General features: G+C 39.0%; 1 protein-coding gene across 5 annotated transcripts in view; it reads right to left on the bottom strand.

Moving 5' to 3' along the window:
* E23 (Early gene at 23) overlaps nucleotides 1-20452 on the bottom strand; it is a 122628-nt gene that overhangs the window by 14174 nt on the left and 88002 nt on the right. For 4 of the 5 annotated variants that reach the window (XM_012369937.2, XM_012369938.2, XM_067349387.1 and 1 more), the window contains 8 exons: nucleotides 12174-12334; nucleotides 10858-11027; nucleotides 6993-7098; nucleotides 5085-5185; nucleotides 4049-4304; nucleotides 3315-3485; nucleotides 2539-2660; nucleotides 958-1165 (listed from right to left, as the gene is read on the bottom strand). In XM_012369937.2, the coding sequence (XP_012225360.1) occupies nucleotides 958-1165; nucleotides 2539-2660; nucleotides 3315-3485; nucleotides 4049-4304; nucleotides 5085-5185; nucleotides 6993-7098; nucleotides 10858-11027; nucleotides 12174-12334 (1295 nt within the window). Of the gene's footprint in view, nucleotides 1-957; nucleotides 1166-2538; nucleotides 2661-3314; nucleotides 3486-4048; nucleotides 4305-5084; nucleotides 5186-6992; nucleotides 7099-10857; nucleotides 11028-12173; nucleotides 12335-12512; nucleotides 12743-20452 lie in introns of those variants that run through there. The other variant, XM_012369940.2, reaches the window with a different exon arrangement.

Below are 20452 nucleotides of genomic sequence, written 5' to 3'. Positions count from 1 at the left end.
ATAAATTTTACACACCCTACAATTTATATTGCATTTTAGTGTAAAAAATTTTTATTAATTTGCAACATTTTAACTTTTATCATTTAGTTGTCGCTTGATTTTCTTCTTTCGTTCTTTCAAGATTAAATTATATTTCTAAAAGCTCATAATTTTACTTTGTGATATTTTAATCAAATCGGTTCAATGTGCTTGCACGGAATTTGTCTTTTTCTGCCTGCATATTAGAGGCGCTAGTTTAAAGACCTCTATTATCGGGTAAATACGTATTCTCAATTAAATGTTCTCTGGTCCTTCACACATCTTTGTAATAAAAAAATGAACCTTACTAAATGGTCGATTGAGCATGCTACGTTGAGGCTCAATTAGCCAATCAACTTTATCTGCTTCTGCATGCTTGTGCAATGCTACGAGTACCTAAGAACCTTTCACGAGGCTTCGCATAAATCGTGCAAAATTGAACATTTGCATTTCCATAAATTATCCGCGGTGTCATAAATATAAAACTTTCGATAGTATCAAATCAATTAATTCTATAAATATCAGAATGGATTATATTTCTCGCAACTTTTTAATTCTTAAGGTAAAAGAATCTTGGTGAACCTTAAAATTAAATGTCATTTATAATAAGATTGAAATTAATTTAAAAACTTCAAGAAAATAAATTCTGTTATTAGTCGGCAAACGAGTTTTTTTTGTCCTGCATTCTTCGAGTTTAACTTGTAAATAAACGGTTTAATTTTCGATTCGAAAAATCTGCATAATTATTTTTTTTTTTTTTCTTAAAGTCGTAAAATCTGCCGCTGAAATATATTTCGTCTGTTTGCCGCGATTTTGTACTGTAATTTTTGTTTGTCGGAATGACACATTGGTTATAGTCGAGATAATCAATCTAGTTTCGCCACAATGGACGTTTCGTCCTTTGTGCCGGCATTCCGGTTACAATTAAATTCAACTCACAGCTAGAAAGTGCTCCGAAATGTGCAAAAAGCATCCAGTACGTGGTGCTGAAGAACATCCACCCTTGGATATCGTGAAGGGCTGCTTCAGTTCTGGGAAGCCCCAGCCATAAAAGCCCGACCAGCAGACCAAGAGCTACCGTCTGTAGCCAGTTCAAACGCGACAACATCCGCGGTCGTGCCTCTTGAAAATTTCTCTCTGATAATACCTGAAATTAAAAAAAAAAAAAAAAACAACATTAAACGGACGTGGATTTTCACAGAGTCAACTTGCAGCTTACAGCGATTTAATTAACAAAACATACAGAGGCAAAAATTATGCATCTACGTGTATATTTCGCTTGCAAAAACCACCAGGATAATTTTGTATAATTATTATAAGTGTGGACTTTGTGGCGCAATATACATAAAACTTTGTAAATTCTCACATAACATGCAAACAATAACGCTCGTAAAAGTTTTTAACAAAAGTGCAGAATAATGTTTAAAATCTGAAGTACATAACATTGTAAAACGTAAAGGTTTAGCGAAAAGTTAGGGAAAAATTGTTGCCAGCGCTTTTCCCGCAAGTTCATACGTATTTTCTGGTTACTTGGATACAATCTTCGCGATGCACCGACGTTAATGCACAGCCGTGTCAGGTTAATACCTTCGAAACGCCTCGATTATATCAGCGTCCGTGAGAAAATAGAACGCAATGTTTCACAATGCTCGGTTTCGAAGGCCTTTTTAAACAATAACTACATACAGAGCGTCTCGGGTATCGCGTGAAAGGCCATTTTTCGGGTCAGCCTTACTCGCCCCGATTCGGCGTGACAGCCCGATCGAATGAACAAATGGAACGGTAATTTATGCCCCGTGTCTCCTAGTTCGGTAAATATCGTTGATGGAATATTAAACCTTGAACGTTCTCGACTGCACAAGGTGGTGGTGCGCGCTACTGTAGGCCGCGAAGAACGCGTGGTTCCGCCAGGTAAAAGTGATGCAAGTTGACGCCGCGCGTATTCGTACGTAAAGCACGCGATTACGAACGACCGCATACCGGTCGCGCGGTAATTATCCGGATATGGTGAATCGTGCAAACGCGACCCAGTTCTCTCCTCTCTATACTCGGGCCGGTCTTCTTTCTCGCGACACATTATGCGCGCATTCAATTTTTTTCTTTTTTTTTCCCCTCTTTCTCTCCACCTCCCTCGTGCCGACTCTCGGCGACGCCGCGATCCACCTACGACGCGATCGATGACGCGTCCCCCGCGACTGGGAATAAGCAATCCAATGCACATTAGTCTAGTTGCATTCGTTAATCGGCGTGAACGACGTAGGAGATGCCGATTCTATTCTATCTCGCGGTATGCATTGTGTCAGATCTCCGAGATGGCTTTTCAATACTGTCTGTTAATGAGAGTTTGTTTATATAGACGTCCATTATTGCGTGATCATGCGCTTATTGCTTCTCACTGTCTTTGTACAAACGCGGAATAGCATGTCAACCGCCGTGCTCCGTTACGGGTAAAGAACACTTAAGCCAGTGGAATGGCATTGTAACCGGTAATTGCTGAAAACATTCGCGAGGCGTACTCACTTTGAACTGCGACCAAAAGCTGGTGGGCCACTGCCAGGAATAGTCGTCATCTGCAGAACTCGCGCTGCTGCTGGCGTGGCTTTGTGTGTCCAACCATAGCGTACGGCCTTCATCTTCTTTTACTGTAAAGCATTAGAGAAATGGATGCTTAGAGTAGAATTGCTTTGTTGAATCAATAAACATATGAATGGGCAGAGATATAGTTCAAAGGAGAAGAATTCGAATAATTATATCTCTCACAGCTTACCTAAAATATCTATTTGTTTTCGAATTAAAAATATCAAAAATTTTAATATTAAAAATTTTAAAAAGTCTTTTAATATTATTCATTTAAAACTTTCAGATTACGAAATTGACCGTTGTTTTTTTTTTTTTCGAGGTCTGACTTCGTTTATTATTCGGTAACTTTAAGAGGAAATGCGATATAATTCTGAATTATCTCCGTGCATTAATATGTATTTATCCCACCAAGAACGAGAAGATAAATAACTTCCGGGGATTGCGGTGCGCTATATACGAGCGCTTCTCGTTATGCGCTGCGCGAGTTAAAGGCTCTAAACATCCAGCCAACAGGTTCGAGCTGTCTGTCTTAACAATTCATAAAGCGGCCCTTCCAGCGCTTGCCGTAGGTTGGACGCGAGATATTCGATCTTCGCAAGTGCGCGCTTTAAATGGGTACATCGGAACCGCAATGGTCCGCTTGCGGTCGGGGGAAGGTCTAGGTGTGCATACATATAAATACGTATATCGTGGGGCGGCTGCATACTATATAATACCGTTGTGGCTGATGTGGTGCTCGTGATAATGGATGAGATGGTCGCAGAGCGGATGTTGGCTGGGATTATACTCCGGACGAAGTTCCGGTGGGCAGTCAGGTCCCTGTCTTGCAGCTCTCGCCGCGGCAATGATGCGCTCTCGAACCTCCTCCGGCCCCTTTATTTGTTCCACTGAAACAAGCATTTCGTACAACGCTGAGATCTCCTTTCAGTGATTCTGACAATTTATGGAATTATCTCCGTTCTCTGCGGTAATCCATACATCAGAGTATGAAATTATTATTTTAAAAAGACAAATAAGCATGTTATTGTATTCCTTTTTGTGTGTTCGTATTTATGCACGCGCAACGGAAATCATTTATTTCGAAAATAATATAAGTCGTATTTTAGGAATATTGTAAACATTTTATTTTACACTTTTTTTCTTTATTAGCCGAACGTGACGTCTACTTGCGTCACTTAAAAAATACATTAGCGTAAATATTAAATATAAAAATTGATTCTGTAACTATTAGTTATTATAATAATTGAATTATTTATGCTTCTACAATAAATTTCAATTAAGATTTAAAAGAACACTCGTTTTTTTAAAGATATTATAATTTTATAGATATTAAATATATTCTTAGAGAAAAATGCAGACGCAAAGTAATTCATCAAAGTGATCTACTAAATATATATCGTTCAAGTACAGTTACATTAAATCAGATTTAATGTCAGTAAAGTGCACTTACGGATGAAGTCTGCAGGGTTGTAATGCGGCAGCAAGTTAAGCCCTATCGTAGAGAAGAATCTGCCGATATTCGCCGTCGAACCGTAGTACGCCACCTGACCGCGACTCAGCAAGAGAAGCTTACTGAAACTGTGGAACATCCTGGAACTAGGTTGGTGCACCGTCACCACGATGCTCTTACCCTCCTGCTCGGCGTATTTCTTTAACCGCGAGATCAATGCTTGCGCCGAGTGCGAGTCGAGTCCGCTCGTGGGTTCCTGAAGTTAAAAAATTTTCGCAATTCATTAAAGATATCGAGAAAAATCAATAAAATCTTACGGAAATTTTGATTCGCGTTAATTCGATTCGTTATTTATTCATTCTATAAACATTGTATTTAAGCGTCGTTTTCGATATGCAACACGGATATTTCGGTACGTTTTTAACATTAAATTTGTGATTTATTTTACGATTTTCAACTTCCTTTCTATAAATCGTTAAAGTCTTCTATTTTCGTGCTACTAAGATTCGTATGCTCACGTTTCAACAGATCTCTCGTCCGATAGATTTACGGTCTCATCGTGACTAGAATCTTGAAAATTTGGAAGTCTCTACTTGAACACTTTTTAGTTCATACATCACGAGATTTGTGAATTTATAATTCTACATATATTTCATTCTAAGTATCTTCTACTTTACAGTTCCTACATGTCATGAAATTTTACATTGGTGGATTATACAAAAAAATAGAAAAATTTTATTTTACAAATGTGATATGGTTTGTTTTAAAATTAGATATACATACATATATGAATTTCAGACTCCATAAATTGTTTCAGTTTTATGATAATCATTTATTCAGATTAATTTGTAATAAATATCTGTAGATAATTGCATGTGTATATAATTTTACTGCATGTAACATATTCATATGAACACATGATACACATTAATTCTTGCAAATTTAATTATGTAATTATTATTAAATAATTTTTAATATGTAAATAACTTAAGACATACACGCGTAGCTTACGAAAAGAAATATAAAAGAAACTTACGTCAAGTAGCATTAATGATGGATTCGTGAGTAATTCACAAGCTATACTCGTCCTCTTCTTTTCACCACCAGAAAGTCCTCGTTTCGTATAATCTCCAATAACTATACAAGAGAGATATTGATGTATATGTGTATATTGGAGAAATAACATTTCCTAACATTAAATATAAAGACCTGTCATACGAAAGATATGAAAAATGTAGACAATCACAATTATTATATCACACGTTTCACCGAAGCAGAGAAAAAGGACATTTGAAAAATTCAACAGTACGACGCGTATTGCACAATAAAGCATGAATTTTATCAGCGTATGAAGCTGCAAATAACGAAATCACGAGTATCAATATATCGATGAAAAATATCGGAATACAAGAAGAATAACAGTTTTTTTTATAAAATCAACAGTATTGGCATTCGATATTGCAGTACCGATGTTTGTCAACAGCAGCTGAAACTAATGAGATGCAGGCGCGTGATCTCTGCCGCGAGTTGTAAATTATTAACTTCATCGTCGTCGTCGGTCGCTCACGCCTTCGGGATACAGGAAGAGAAACGAGCGTAATTGTGTGCGGGCAATAATATTTTACGTCACGCGGTCGAGGCGGCGGTTCGCGCTCGACGCTGGAGAAGCTCGGGGGTTAACGATCGAGGAAACCGTTTATCAACGACCGACAATGAGTCCAACACTTCACAGAGATACGTGTCCGTACTTTCCCTCGTTTGTATTCCGGAAAATGTCACTGCACTTCCGTTACATTCGATTTTGACGTGGCCGAACAAAGCGGCAACGCAGAACGGCCGACAAATTCACCATGTGGGTGAGAATTCTCAATAAATTCGCAGCTTTAGTTTTATTCTAATGAAAATAACTGAGTACCAATAATTTTAATCGGGAAATTTATCCTGTCAAACTAAAATTTGAAGTATCCCTAGTAAATAATAAAATATTATTATTATTCTTATCAATGTTATTATTGTTAAATAAATAATCTTGTTCTTCGATTAAAATCAAGTAGATTTTTTAATTTAAATATCAATGATCAAAGTCAAAAATAAAAAAATATGATAATCACCAATCAAATTTTCAATAATAAAAAAACTGATTCTACACAAGTTTGAAAATACTTTGAAAAAAGTATGGCGTGCAGCACGCATGTAAATCAGTCTCTAATCAGTACTATATTATCAGTACTTATTATTTTTCCAATATACATTTTTGATAACCATAGCGCGGCGATTTGATACTCGTGATCAGGGAAAATGTCAATCAAAATGTTAAAGGCAATCGCGGCGACAATACGATAACGATAAGAGCCGGTCACAGCTTAAACTTATCTTCTGTTTTAATCTACATTATAATCCGTGGTATAATATTGTGATTGAAAAATCATTGTGAAATTTTGTAGGATGTTTACTTAGATCAGATTTAAATAATTCTGTGAATAAACAAGTCTAATTTTATGAACTAATCTTTAATTCCGGGCGTATTTACATCTAATTTAAATTTTATATAAAAGATAAAAAGATTTAATGTAAAGCAGTGGTGTGAATGCGGCTACTTGTTGCTCCTCATATACATATTCTCTTTTTAACAAAAACAAGTGCAAACTGGGTTAAATCGGACTTAATCGTGCGCAGAACGATGCAAAGTGGCTCAATCGTGGGCGCAAGTTAGATCGCGGGATAACGACGCTTCTAATATCACGAATCGACTCTTTGTTTACAATACGTGCAAACGAACTTTACGATACCACTGGGAATCCGAGCGAGTTACGATCGGCGGAATTCTCGGATCGTGATTTCCGAATCGCGAGCGGTCCCCGCGCGCCCGCGGACGTCTAAAAACGTCGCGGATCGACATCGATCTCTCGACTTTACGGCGCGCGATACCACGTTTGATACTCACTGGTGTCTTGGCAGGCCGCGAGGTCGAGGACCTCGATGATATGGTCCACGCACTGCATCTTCTGGGAGTGTGAGAGCGTGTCCGGGAGCCTCAGCCTCGCCTGGTACTGCAAATGCAAATTCACGATGCGGTTCGTATGCGCGCATTTTTTAAGGCGATCGGTTTAAAGCCACGCCCGCGGCCCGGTTTAACGCGCTCTGACGGGCCGCGTGCGTGCATTAAACGGCAAAATGTAAACAAAACTGTACTCGCGCTGCGCCGCACTGCACCGGCAGCGACGGTGGATGCATTTCCGTTTCGTAATATATCCAGGCCACTTTGTACTATTATTACCCTGACGCTCTAACATGCCGCGCCGAGGGGGAGGGGACGCGCCCGTCATAATCCGATCGTTAAGTCAATTACGATGACGCGTCGATTGCGAAACCGCGGGCTGTTTTTATCTCGGAAGGGCGTCTGGAAGTTCGTTAATTCGAGAGTACTCGCGTCGTAAGAGCGCCGCGTTCACGGCGGGGGTATTATCGCAGACGCGGTCGGCGCTGTTTTGAGATAATTGGACGCTTTGAGCTAACAGAATATTTATTCCGGTGGCAAAGAAATCACGAGTACAAGTGGAGTACAAGAAAAAATTGAATTTAATTTGAGAAATCTCCTTGCCGTCGTTATCGCAAGCAATGTTTATTATTAATTTAATTACCAGCAAATATTGCTGACACTATAATGTCATTTTTCACACCTAATTATGTTCTTAAACAACGATTTATTATTTCATGAATTTTTTACATCCTGCTAAGATAAAATTCTTTACAGTATAATCAATCTTATTTTCTTTAATTCATAACTAAGAATTTAACTCAAAATGAAACGCATCATATCGAATCTGCCAAATTGATGTTAGCGAGGAAACTACAGGCATCCAAAATTTGCTGCTAAACACGTCACATTTGAAGAATACTGTAAAGAAATTCTGATCTAAACAGCTGCAAGAGAGTTGCGAACAGGCGGGTGAACGTACGTTCTTTAATAGAGACCTAGTTTTAAAAGTGGCGATATACAAATTTAAATCACTATGCCGTGTCACATTAATAAACTCGAATTCTTTCCATGCTCTAAAGGTCGATGATCCGCCTCTCCACTGTAATCCTTACAAAACTAGGTTAATTTGATCTTTCGCGGTGGTTTTTGATTATCTTAGATTAAAAAAAAGCGTCGAAAAATAAACAAAGCGAAAGCGTAGAATTTTTTCCGAGAAAACATCGAAATTAAACGTGTCCAAAAATACATCATCAATGTTTGATACGATGATGTTGTGGGTCACTCTTTATTCACAATCAAGCGCGGCTACGCGTGCGGATGTAAAGACCGGCTGACGACGACGTGTCGTTTCTCAACGTTCATTCTCCTCGTGCCGTTACACAAGCGAGCCCGTTATGCGGAGAGAGAAAGTGCGGTCGATGATATTGTACTCGCCAGGAACACCAGTTGTGCCTAAATAAAGATAACGACGATATACCCATCTAAAAAAAAAAAAAAAAACAGTTGGACCGCTCAAAAGTCAAATCTTCATCTGACTTTTCTAAAACTATCAAGTTTTTCCTCTCGCTTGGAGGTGAATTGGTTTTTGCAAAAAGGCTGAGGAGAGGAATTATTTACTTAGTTTCAAATTAATGTCTATTTTTTTATTTATTTTGATGAATTTTATTACACCTGATAAAAAATTTCGTAATTTTTATAGAAAAATATCGCCTTGTTCATTATCGAACATCCTTGAAAAATACAAAGTTGGATATTTGATTCGTCGACACCGATGCGATTACAAGCATGAGTGGCGATGTCATTTATAGACCATCTTTTTAAACAGATCTTTCTCGCTATACAAACACTACGGGTGTTAAATCATTTTTGCGTAATAATTCCCACTGCTTTCATTTGTGTTAAACAAATGTATTATGATTAAAAACATCGGAGTCTGTTATGACTGAAAATATTCGTGTCAGCCTGCGAGAGACGGTAAGCTCCGCTATTACGAAGTTTTTTTGAAAGTCGAACGGGAATCATCTCGACCGCATAATCGCGTACCAAAAACTGCGACGCTCGCTCGCCTACTTCGCCGTTAGCACGCAAAAACGCACTTCCTCGCAGATAATAAAAACAAGACTGCCGTGTGGAAAAAGGGAGAGGAAACGGCCGGGGCAGAAGGCCCCGGGAGAGAAAGTGTCATCCCGTTGAAAGGAGTGACCCGGCTAACTGTGCCGTCGTGTGCCTCTCTACACGCGCGCATACCGCGCGTGTAGAGGCGGCGCCAAATGTTTTTGAAACCGTAAGACGCACGCCGCGAGCTCGGCGGTTCACTGACCGAGTTATGACGTCACCGCGAGATACGGTCCCTCCCCCCCCCCCTCCGATCCCCCTCGGTTTCTCTCTGGGCCGTGTTGCCTCCGCTAACGGTCGCGACTAGACGAGAACACGGCGGTTCGTTCGTTGCGAGAGCGTTGCGTCGCCGTTTCGCGTGTGACACGCGCGTGCCGCGTAGGTACGGCAAGTGGGCGTCGCACGTGTATGTCCGTCAGCTCTTTCTCTCTCTTTCTCTCTCTCTCTCTCTCTCTCTCTCTCTCTCACTCCCTTCTCTCTATACCTATCATATGTAACTTTAATGAACCGGGAGATATAGAGTTTTACAATTCGATGAGGCGTAGCTACTTAAATTTGTTCATTCGCTTAATGCGCAATGAGTCAAGAAATGAAGATTACCTTGCATGAAACGACGTCGCTTTCATATATTCTTTGTCTCTCTCTCTTCACAATTCTCACTATTTCGTCAATTAATGTATGCATGTCGAAAGCGAAAAGTAATCCAAATGTGAAATTAAAAAGTCAAATGTAACATTTCAAGCAGAAAAAGATCTTTCGTATCCACTTAGTTTTGCGATTTTCCGTTTCTCAACGCAACGACTCGCGTACATGCTCGCACGCACGCACGCACACGTTTGTAACGACATATTTATTCAATTAGCGACTAAACGACAAAGCACATATCTGTCCGTGTCCATTTTCCGCGGAGATCTCTTAAATCCCCCAAGTGCAACGCGGCGGTAGAGTGCATTGGCTTCTAGCCCGCATTTGCATTCTCCGCGATCTTTGCGTACAGGGTGTCCTCCTAATTCCCGCCTACCGAGCGCGTGGGCCGTGATGAATATCGAGTGAAAGGCGCGCGACCGTCTTGGCACGGCCGATGCTTGATTTTCGTGGAAATCGAGGAAACCCTACGGTGTTTTGTCTCTTATTTCGAGATACCAGGTACACAGAAATGCATCCCCGCGGCAATTGTCTCGTCTCAATGGTGCAGCTGTGCTCGTTTACGCTATTTCTTCCATGTGCGATTATATAGTGGATGGTTGAAATGTGATGCTCTTAAATTTTGAATGCACGCAAATAAATTATTCTCTCTTATTCCGGTGTCATAATCACGCAATACATATGCGCACGCGCGCATACTTATGTCAGCATACTAATAATATTTCTTTTTATATGTATGTATAGAAATAAGGGCATCTATAATTAATTTCAACAAAAATAATATACCAAAATATATAACAAGCGTGCAGCATAATATTCCGTTTGCATTTAGGAACAATATAAAATTCTCGATTCACTTTCGTATAAATTCCAATTTTAACTTAATTTTTAAATCTTGAATTTTTAAATCTATGAATCTCTCTTTAAAAATTTATGAAGAAACAAAATTAACTTGTCAAAATGAACGTTGATCGCACGCTTAGCTTTTGACAAGCTCTCTACGAGTAATAATATTAATATTTCTAATAATTGTAATATCAATACTTCATGGATTTCTTAGTGAACTTACCTCGAGCGTCTGCCGTAAAGTGAGATCGGGAAAAAAAACATCTTGTTGTTGTACGTAGCAGATTCTTCTGCGCCACCGTTTGGTGAGCCTCTCGCGATTCAGCCAGATCTCACCGCCGTCCAAGCCAACACGGCCGGACAAACAGTTCAGCAGTGTTGTTTTACCACAGCCTGCGTAACAAATATGCCAGACAAAAATTTAGCGCCTTCGCGTATTGTCGTACAAGCTTGTTATATTTCAACGGACATATCTTTCACATATCCGCATCATGTTAACTGTCTTTTCCGAACAGGTTACGTGAAATTGTAAGACCGTATAAATTGGGTGAAGTATCTTTCATTAACTTAGACGACTTAAAAGTACAAAATTTTATACTATTGCATCTTTATTGGTAAAAGAGCGATTTATTACTTAAGATAATACTTAAACATTTTTTAAACGGTACAAAAATTTTTCATTTTTCAAATCTTTAAATTTTCAAATTAAATAAGTCTTTAACCTCTTAAATTCTCAGGCACCAACACCTTGTTTTCTTCCAGAATCAATAAATTATCAAGTGCAATCTTTAAATACTTGAATTTGTTTTCCCGATCCAGAAACCGATAAATTTATACAGATATTTTTCAACGTTTCAGCTAATAAACTACAAAGTTTTCAAAGCAAGCCTGTTGTCATAAGACTTTAATTCTATTCCTTGTATTACGGGAATACACGACGCCGGAACGTAACAATAATTAAGATGGATAAATTTCTGCTAGACACAAGCAGCGTAGGATACGTCGAAAATGAATTTTCTCGTCGTACAGCGATAAATATTCCAGTCGGACAAAATTGCCGGCTGATATGTATATATTTCGCTGCTGCGCGCATAAAAGCGGTTAAAGATAGCAACGCAGATTTAATTCCACGCGACGTCCACGCAACACTGCGCGATTAAGATTCGCAAGGAATAACGTGAAATATGGAAGTGTTTGAGAACTCGTAATTACGGCGTTGTCGGGAGATAAAAAGAAATATAATTATTACGAAAACGCGGCACAGAATAAACATGAAAAACTGCATATTACAATTTGACATTAATTTGACATTAAAATTAAAAAAAATTCTCTTGCTATGTTAATTAATTTCCACCTGTTGGTTTTCATTCAAACAAAATTTATTACGCGTTTTTCAAATAATTTAATATATAGAATATAAAATAAATATGATCCAAATAATTATTGTTATCTACTTAAAAGTATAGTTCTGAGATAAGAAAAAACTTTATTGTGTAATGCGGTGTGTTCGCGATTATAATAACAGGTGGTTCGACATACCTGAAGGGCCCATAACGGCCAATAATTCGCCTGGCTTGACGACTCCCGAAACATCTCGAAGGAGTGCTCGCTTCTCCTTGACCACCTGCAATCCCCGGAAGATTAGCTGCACCGGACGAGAATCCAGCGGGCACACCAACTGCAGCGCTGAGCTTTCCACTCTGCAAACATTAATATGTCGCACTTTCAGAAAGGCTGTTTCCTTATATTTATATTCCTGACCTACATTTTTTAATATAAAAATTCGAGCAGTTCTTACACGGCGTTAATATATCAAAAAAACCGTTTCTAAAAATAAAACATTATCTCTTTAATGTAATATAAAGCAATTATTTGAACCTGAACTAAAATTCGTCGGCGTGTCTTTGATGCGACCTTTGATACGACTGTTATAAAATCTCAAGACTATTATATGCGTTCCGTGCCGGCTGGTTTCGTTTAGAGCCTTTTACTTTTTGCGTGGTTGCAGCGAAACATTAGCATAGACTCTGCAAGCGAAACTACGAAGTTATCGCGCCTCGGCGCTAAACGTGTTAATTACGTTCTCCAGATCTAGATAGCCGCACCACGCGACTAAAGTGTGTTGGTAAAAAACAAAAGGAAAAAAAACATGTTGATTGTATGTCGCGACGCTTTTATTAGAATGCGGTGCTAGCGAGATTAACCCGAATTTAATGTTCCGCGAAACATTCACGAATATCCCATAAAAGTTCACTTTAGCACGGGTTGGCGAATTTCGGTGGATCTACGTCGTAGGATCCTGCATAAAGTCGTTAAAGCGAAATGACGTGGGTTCTAGGCATTTACTCGGCCGCGTGAGTACGCCGCGAGGAACAAGCTTCACAATAACAATGACATCTCATGGGAGTTATTTCGCGACGGCAATTAAGCCTGGCGTGTGTTACGCCGAGAAATTGCGTTTCGCAGTGTCGAAGAGACTCGTACTGGAAAATCTTCCTCTTTTCACCTGTCGATTACTTTCCCTTTTATTCCCTGAAAGGTTTCTCTGATTCGTTCAAAATTTTATTAACATCATCCTTTTGTGAAGATCCGTTAACTACATCTGTTCACCTTTGACAATTTGATGTTCTTTGTCGATGATGCTGCAATATTTTATAAAACTGATACTTTAAAGTTAAAATAAGATGGATTAACAGAGATTATGAAACAAATAAGTAACGTTTCGGAAATAAAAAAATCTCATTCAGGTTGTTAAGACTGGGACAAAATCGATTTCGATCAAAACATTCCGAGAATACTTTCAGTTCGCGTAAAATCCTGTTAAACTGAAATTAATCTCACAATTTACAAGTGGATTTGCAAGAAAAATAGAGATAAACAATAGAAAAATTATCAAACAATTTATTACATTTTAATTGAGACTGTATCCACGGCTTTAAAAAATTGATAAATATAAGAATAATATGCGAAGTGATATCATTGCAATAGCATTTCGATATTCGTGCACGGCACATATGTGCTTTTGCGAAAATGCGTTATCTTCCACTTGTTTGTTGAGACTAAAATACATTATTGTATATAATTATAACTAATATATGTTATTAAACATTGGTTAGTATGTTTATCCACTTAGAACGAACATATATTATTATATATAGAATCCAGGATTATTTTTATTCCGCAAAGATAACGGTAACAAATTTCGGAACGATAAGACACTTGCACAAAGCATGCACTCGCTCGCTTATGGCGATACGACTCACGCGTGACGAATGCCCATCGCGAAAAATCGGCGACACGGCGGGACGTCATCCGTGACCGCATGATGACGGCGCGCCGTGCATGACGGCGTCTGTTGTCTCGACGCGCCAGCGAAATCGGGAAGAAACTAAGCCAAGAACGCGCTTAAATCGCGGTGTACGCGAAAAAAAGAGCAGAGGTCATTGAACAACGAACTGAGATAATAAATTCCCAACATGGCGGTGTCACGTCATCTCTCGAGTTCGTTGAACCTATCGTTCATTGCATGACGGTATTCAGAGGGAGGAAAGAGTAGCAGAAAAGGGGAGCGAGAGGAAAAGGAATGAGAGATAAAGAGATGTTTATTGTGCGTTTCGGGACAAAAAAATTCGCAAAGATTACATAATACTTGGAAAATGGATACCACAACACTGTGTCGTAAATAAAAATTCGATATAAGTGATTCGATGTGATAAAAATAGTGATTTTTTCTTAAAATTTTTATTTTAAACACTTACATTTCTCTTCCGTTAAATTGAATATGATTGAGAATGATAAAAGTATCATTATATTTTTATAGGATTGCAAAATTATTGCCACTTCTATTAAAATTTTACTTTAATCCTTCTCTTTTTTCTTTCTTTATAATTATTTCACATAATAGTTTAATTAATATATTTTTTTATTAATCTAGCGTGAGATATTGTTTAATATAATTGTGGATATTCTTGTTACTATCACGTTTTACGCTTTAAGATTTTACGATAATAATAATAGCACCTAAACGAGTACCGCCGTCTCTTCTCATTTTTCAGGCGTTTCAGCCCGTGACAGTATGACAGCGTTTAACATTCGGTATAAAAAGACAGGTACGGGGAGGTGATGAAAGCGGGTGAAGTGAAAAAGAGGATAAAGAAGCGAGGCAAAAAGAAACAGGAAGAAGCTCTCGGCGAGATAAGAATGAAATGAAGAGAAGAGAAACATGAATTTCGTTTGTCTGAGTGATATTTATCGCTCTCGCTATTTTGTCGAAGGTATCGCCGACTTGGTCGTAATAACGCACAGTTTATTCAATGTCACAGATATATAGGCGAGACATTCATGATGCCGTAAGAGGAGAGATGCAATTATCTTCCGTGCTCAAGTGTATGAAACCGATAGCTGGTCTCAACTCATCCATCGGGAATGCAATTTCATAACGCGTACGCGCGTGCAACTCGCCATTATAGCGATCACACGGTTTTCGCATCTGAATTGAGGGGTCGCCGCGAAGCGTGACCGTTCAATCACGCGTGAATGATTGCGCGAATTAATTTCACCACCTCCGCGAAGTTAATTCTAGATTTCGCCGAGCGGCCGAACACGCGCACCGCATAAACGATGTTCTTTTAATTGCCGTGACGACCCTGCTTGCCGTTCGTGTTCAGACATTTTTATATCTGCTCTCGTATTCGGGTGTCAAGCCGGGGGTCGCGCGAGGTTAAGTCTGGTTGAAGGAAGTTACGAACGCTTGCCAAATTAATCCTACGCGAGTTCGTTGACCCGGCCGCGACGCGCCGGCTTTTTTCGCGCTATCGCACGCTTTTTCCGCTTTCGCACGCGCTAAATGTGACGCACGCATGCCATGCTTATTACGAGAATACGTTCGCGATTGTCGACCCTCCTCGATTGATAATGAATTCAGAATATACATATTACTTGCATTTTCTATTTTTAGCTCACAAAGAGATACCTGATATTCAAATGTTACAAAATTAATACAATATATGAGAGAAAAATTATGATACTATTTGCAATGCGTTTAGATTTCTCGAAGAAAACACAGGTTTTTCTTGAAAAGTCTTTACTTTTCTAAGATATTCAAATACATGATTGAAAAGAATTTTTTAAGCTATAAAACATTAGTTTTTGATATTTTTCGTACTTCTCACATTTGGATTTCATTTTTAATTTCCATACATTGAAGCGTTTGTAAAAAAAATCAGTAAAGAGCGGCATCCTCATCGGTGTGCTTTAACCCGTTGTATTCTTTTCGTCACTTTCACGGGTTCATTGTTTCAATGTCAAACTGGGGTCTGCCGGGTTAAGCTTCTCATCGAAGAAAGTTGAATTCACCAAATTAACCCTGCCTGAGTTCGTTGAACCGATGTGGAAGATATACGCGTAATTAATAACTGGATCGCATATCTTCGCGATCTCCGCTTACGTGAGCGTAAAGTGCACCCTCGCAGAATGCTACATAAAATCGATAGTTTTGACCAAGATGCAAATTAATCTATTATGGTAATATCGTTTCCCCATCTAAGCTAAACTCATCAGATAACGATAATACTAATGCAAATTTGTATTATTCAGTGGATATCTAATTTTATATAACGAGAATTAAAGCTCTTTGTGCTAATGCAAATTAAATCTTTTTTTTTTAACGTCAGTCGAAATACAGTTTTGTAACAGGCGGTAAAAACTTTAGACAACATTTTTATAATGAGTACCTTCATCACTCGATAATTTCTAAATTTTTTCTCTAGATTCTTTTTCTATATAACGCAAAATTTATCTTACGAAATCTACTTTTTTCTCCGAATTCTTCTCGGGATTCTAATTAAACACGATTCACTTCATTGTAAGTCATCTCACCGCGCAGGTTCGCAGAAACCAACTCGGAAGAGAGTTCATCAACTCAATGTCGAATAACAGTGTGGTATAAATCAAATCGAAGAAAGTCGCAACCTCAATTAATTAACCCCGGTGACACGGCGGTAACTCGTTCGCAGGGTTCGTTGAACCGAACACAAGCGGGCGAACTCTTTGGAGGGCACTTAGACCACTCACCTGATAAAGCCGCTGGACAAACAACAAGCTAGTTAACGCGTGCGGAAAGTTCGGATTAGTCCTGGCTACCGGCTATTGCCAAATGGGCAATAGATAAGCTCACTTGACACAACGGCTTGAACAACGACCGGCCAGTTTGGAGTAGCTTTTCGAGAGATAATCCAGCGGAAAGAGGGAATATCCTGCTCGTACATCCTGACTAGACGCGAGTAGCGGTTGTGTCCCGTGGGATATTTTTTTTTTCCCGCGCAGCGGGACAGAATCGACACGCTGATAATATTTTTTAAGGCGCGAAAATGTACGGGAGCGAACACGCGATAGAGAATGACGTAAGCTCGAGCTAGGAGCCTTCGTTCTTTTATGTGAAAAGTGTCTAAAGACCGCACGGCGAGCTATCTCTGTGGCTATCTCGGTCGGAAAGTGGGACAGCGGTGTGTCCAGCTCTTCTCACGAGGTTTTATCACTTCGCTATCGTCCGTAGCTCGCAGTAAACGCCGCGGTAGAAAGTACGAGCGTTTAGTGGTCATATATCTCAGCGGTGTTCGCAATCAGATAACGCGCAATTATATGCAGATCCACGTATGGTCCATCGCTTTGTAATCTTTACGTACCGTTACGTTATTCTTCGCAAAAATAGCATGCGCGCGCAAAGTGTGCGTGAAAATTTCTGCAACAAGATTTTCATTTTCATACAATTATATTTTGCATCTTGAGAATGTTTCGTAAGAATTGTATATTGTTCTTTGAGGATTCTTTAAGCTTTGTGTATCATAATACGGATACTTGCTTACCTATTTACAAAATTGTGTTGCACAAACGGTTCGGAAAATCGTTTGTGGAAAATAATTCAGGTACGCAAAATTAATTAGATTTAATTTTCTTCAATAGTATTTTAAAAAGTTGCATAAATAATCGTGAGCAGTTGCATCGTGCCGTAAGCAATTTTATCAAAGAGCAATTTACCGAATACTAATTGTTTTTAAATCGAAAAACTCAAAGTATTTCACAAACCGGATTGGTTTGGATCTCGCCACCTGCACAACTATCTTTGCGGTAGCATATGAAAGTACTCAGTTTCCAATTTTGGCATATTACATTACTGACGAGTGAGAAAGTTCAAAGAGAGAGCGATAAATTGCATATTTAATTTTTATCCGTTAATTATTCGGCTGCGGCATATTTTTATGCCAACATTTTCAGAGAAAAGAATAAATTTTGAAAAGTCAAATTTATACTTTGATGTTTTGTTTTCTTTTTATTTTATTATTCGGCTTTTATTTTTTTTCAATTCAGTCGTATAGTATTTTACAGCTGAGAGATATTGCAATTAAATTTTATTCGGACGAAATAGGTATGCAATGTGAGCAATTTTTATCGTTTTTCACATTCAATGCGTTAACAAAATTTAACCGAACGTCAGATCGATCATGTTACACGTATATATGCATTTGTGCTGCGAGTACTGAGATAACCCCATTTCGTTTCGACTAAACAAAACGGGTTTTCTGCGGTGCTGCTCGTTGTTTGTGAAATTCTCCATACGCGCAAATGCAATAGCACTCTACTGACAAATAAAGAAATCCTCGATCAAAATAAAATTTTAAAAAAAGCATCCATTTTGTTTTCAAGATTTTTACACTTTATTACGACGTTTCTTAAAATCTTAAAATCCAAAAGAAAACAAGACTCATACGATTCGTTTATTTCATTGCGATAGATACGTATTTCATTCTCTGAGATACGCATTGAGCTCTGCGAGTTGAATATTCGAGCGTTAAGAATCACAAGCTCGCAGGCAAAAGTTGAAAGTTCACGCGTGCAAGTGAGGATACAAAATAACATATCCATGTTACATCAGAAAGATTGGGTAATGCCGATTCGCGACAAAACATCGCCGCGCTCGCTGCAGCCGTACGAATTTTCTCGCGCGTCTCGACCGGATAACGATCGGCGAATGTTGCCGCAATGACGCGCAACAGCGGACAACGGTGCAACGCGCACCGAGGCGCAACGCCGGTGTGTGTATCGCGTTCGTGCTCGCAGCCCGGCTACGTGCCGAGCATGAAGGAGAGTAAACGTAATAACTGTATCTCTGGTCCAGGGGGTCACTGTGTTCCACGGCTGCACACGTCCGACCGTGCTTCGCCGTTCTTGCAGCTTCCACTGGTGCACAGAGGCGGCTCTAGAGCCGGCGGTGCCCTAGGTAAGGATCTTATCTGTGTACCATCCGCACATATACACATGTGTGCAGCAACGAGGGCCCTTGCATACGATTCGTGTATTCCTGTTTATGCGAGGGCCTTGCACAAACGACCTCCCGGCACATATGAGACTGCGGCGCGTTTTACCGGAGGAACTCTGCCCTCACCTATATACGAGACGATACGGGCGCTGCATACATACACTGCTCTCCTCTCTCTCTCTCTCTCTCTCGGATACAGTTTTGCGTTATCCGGATAATATAGAGCACGCGATAGCATTATATAATGCGCGATCAGTATGTTTACTAATTCAAATTTTGTTAGGTCAAGTTTGATATATTTATATGTACCGATAATTTTATACATACATAATCATAAGATTGCATGCAATATTAATTTTGTTATCTAAAGAAAGAATCATTAGAAATAAAGTAACTTTTCACTTTAATTTTGGCGCACAACATCGGTGTTTTTTGAACACGCTAATTTTAAAATACAAATCGAGTCAGAGGAAGCGGGAAAAATATTTTAAGAACCATTTGACTCCACATTTCAATATTTGATACAGCATAGTAGTGCGGTGGACATCGCGATGCAAACTTCTCGTTGATCAATATTGTATAAAAAGACTATTGATATTTGCGATTGCAACGCTACGTCCAGCGAATCAAAATGTCAAACTACCGCGATAGCTTAGATTCGTTTCGTTTGGTAAGCAGATTAAATATTCCTCGCGAGAAACGACGATGACGCACCATCAAACACTGTAAGCGCTGCCTACTATACGCGCCCACGCTTCTCAAACCCACATATTTATATGAAAAAAAATCGATTTCCCGGTAAGTCGGTGGAAACCACTTTGGCGCAAGTAGCAGTTGCAATTAAATCAGGTATTTTGCACTTTTACATCGATACAGAACTTGGCGTTATTCAACGAAATATCAAACTACGAACTAATACTTAACTTCAATTTTTCCGTTCAATAGAATGCCGAAGTTGGAAAGCAGAGGTCTATCGTATGGTTATCTCATCGCGACAATATCACGTCAATAATAAAATGCTAAAGATGTTATTAGCGTCTGATTACATCGTGGACACGTGTGACTAATACGCAAATTACGAAAATCTATCGAATGCAGCGGTGCTGCATTATCGGATCATTATTCCGGCTAAAGCGTACAGAAGTATAAAAGAGAAAGATTGCCCCCTTGATTACGAAAAAGGGCAATCGCGAGGGAAAAGTGAAAGGAAAATTGTTTATGCTTAAAGCATCGCAACATTTGTCCGCGGTTAAATAAAACCGATTGCTATTATTATCACAGTTATTTAAGACAGCTGTCACTCTTCGCAGTGCTTTCCAATATATGTGTCATATCTGTGTCGTAAAGTAAAGCTATTTTTAAAATATTTTTTACGAAAACTTTATAAATCTATAATATATCTTCTTTAGGTAAACTGCAATTAAGTAGACAAACGATTTTTTTTTCGATATATTATAAATAAAATAAAAATTTTCGCCCCCAATATCTTTCCAATAATCACCGG

The sequence above is a fragment of the Linepithema humile genome, chromosome 2 (assembly GCF_040581485.1).
Source record: "Linepithema humile isolate Giens D197 chromosome 2, Lhum_UNIL_v1.0, whole genome shotgun sequence".
Classification (NCBI taxonomy): Eukaryota; Metazoa; Arthropoda; class Insecta; order Hymenoptera; family Formicidae; genus Linepithema; species Linepithema humile.
This window is presented reverse-complemented; position numbering and strand designations above follow the sequence as displayed.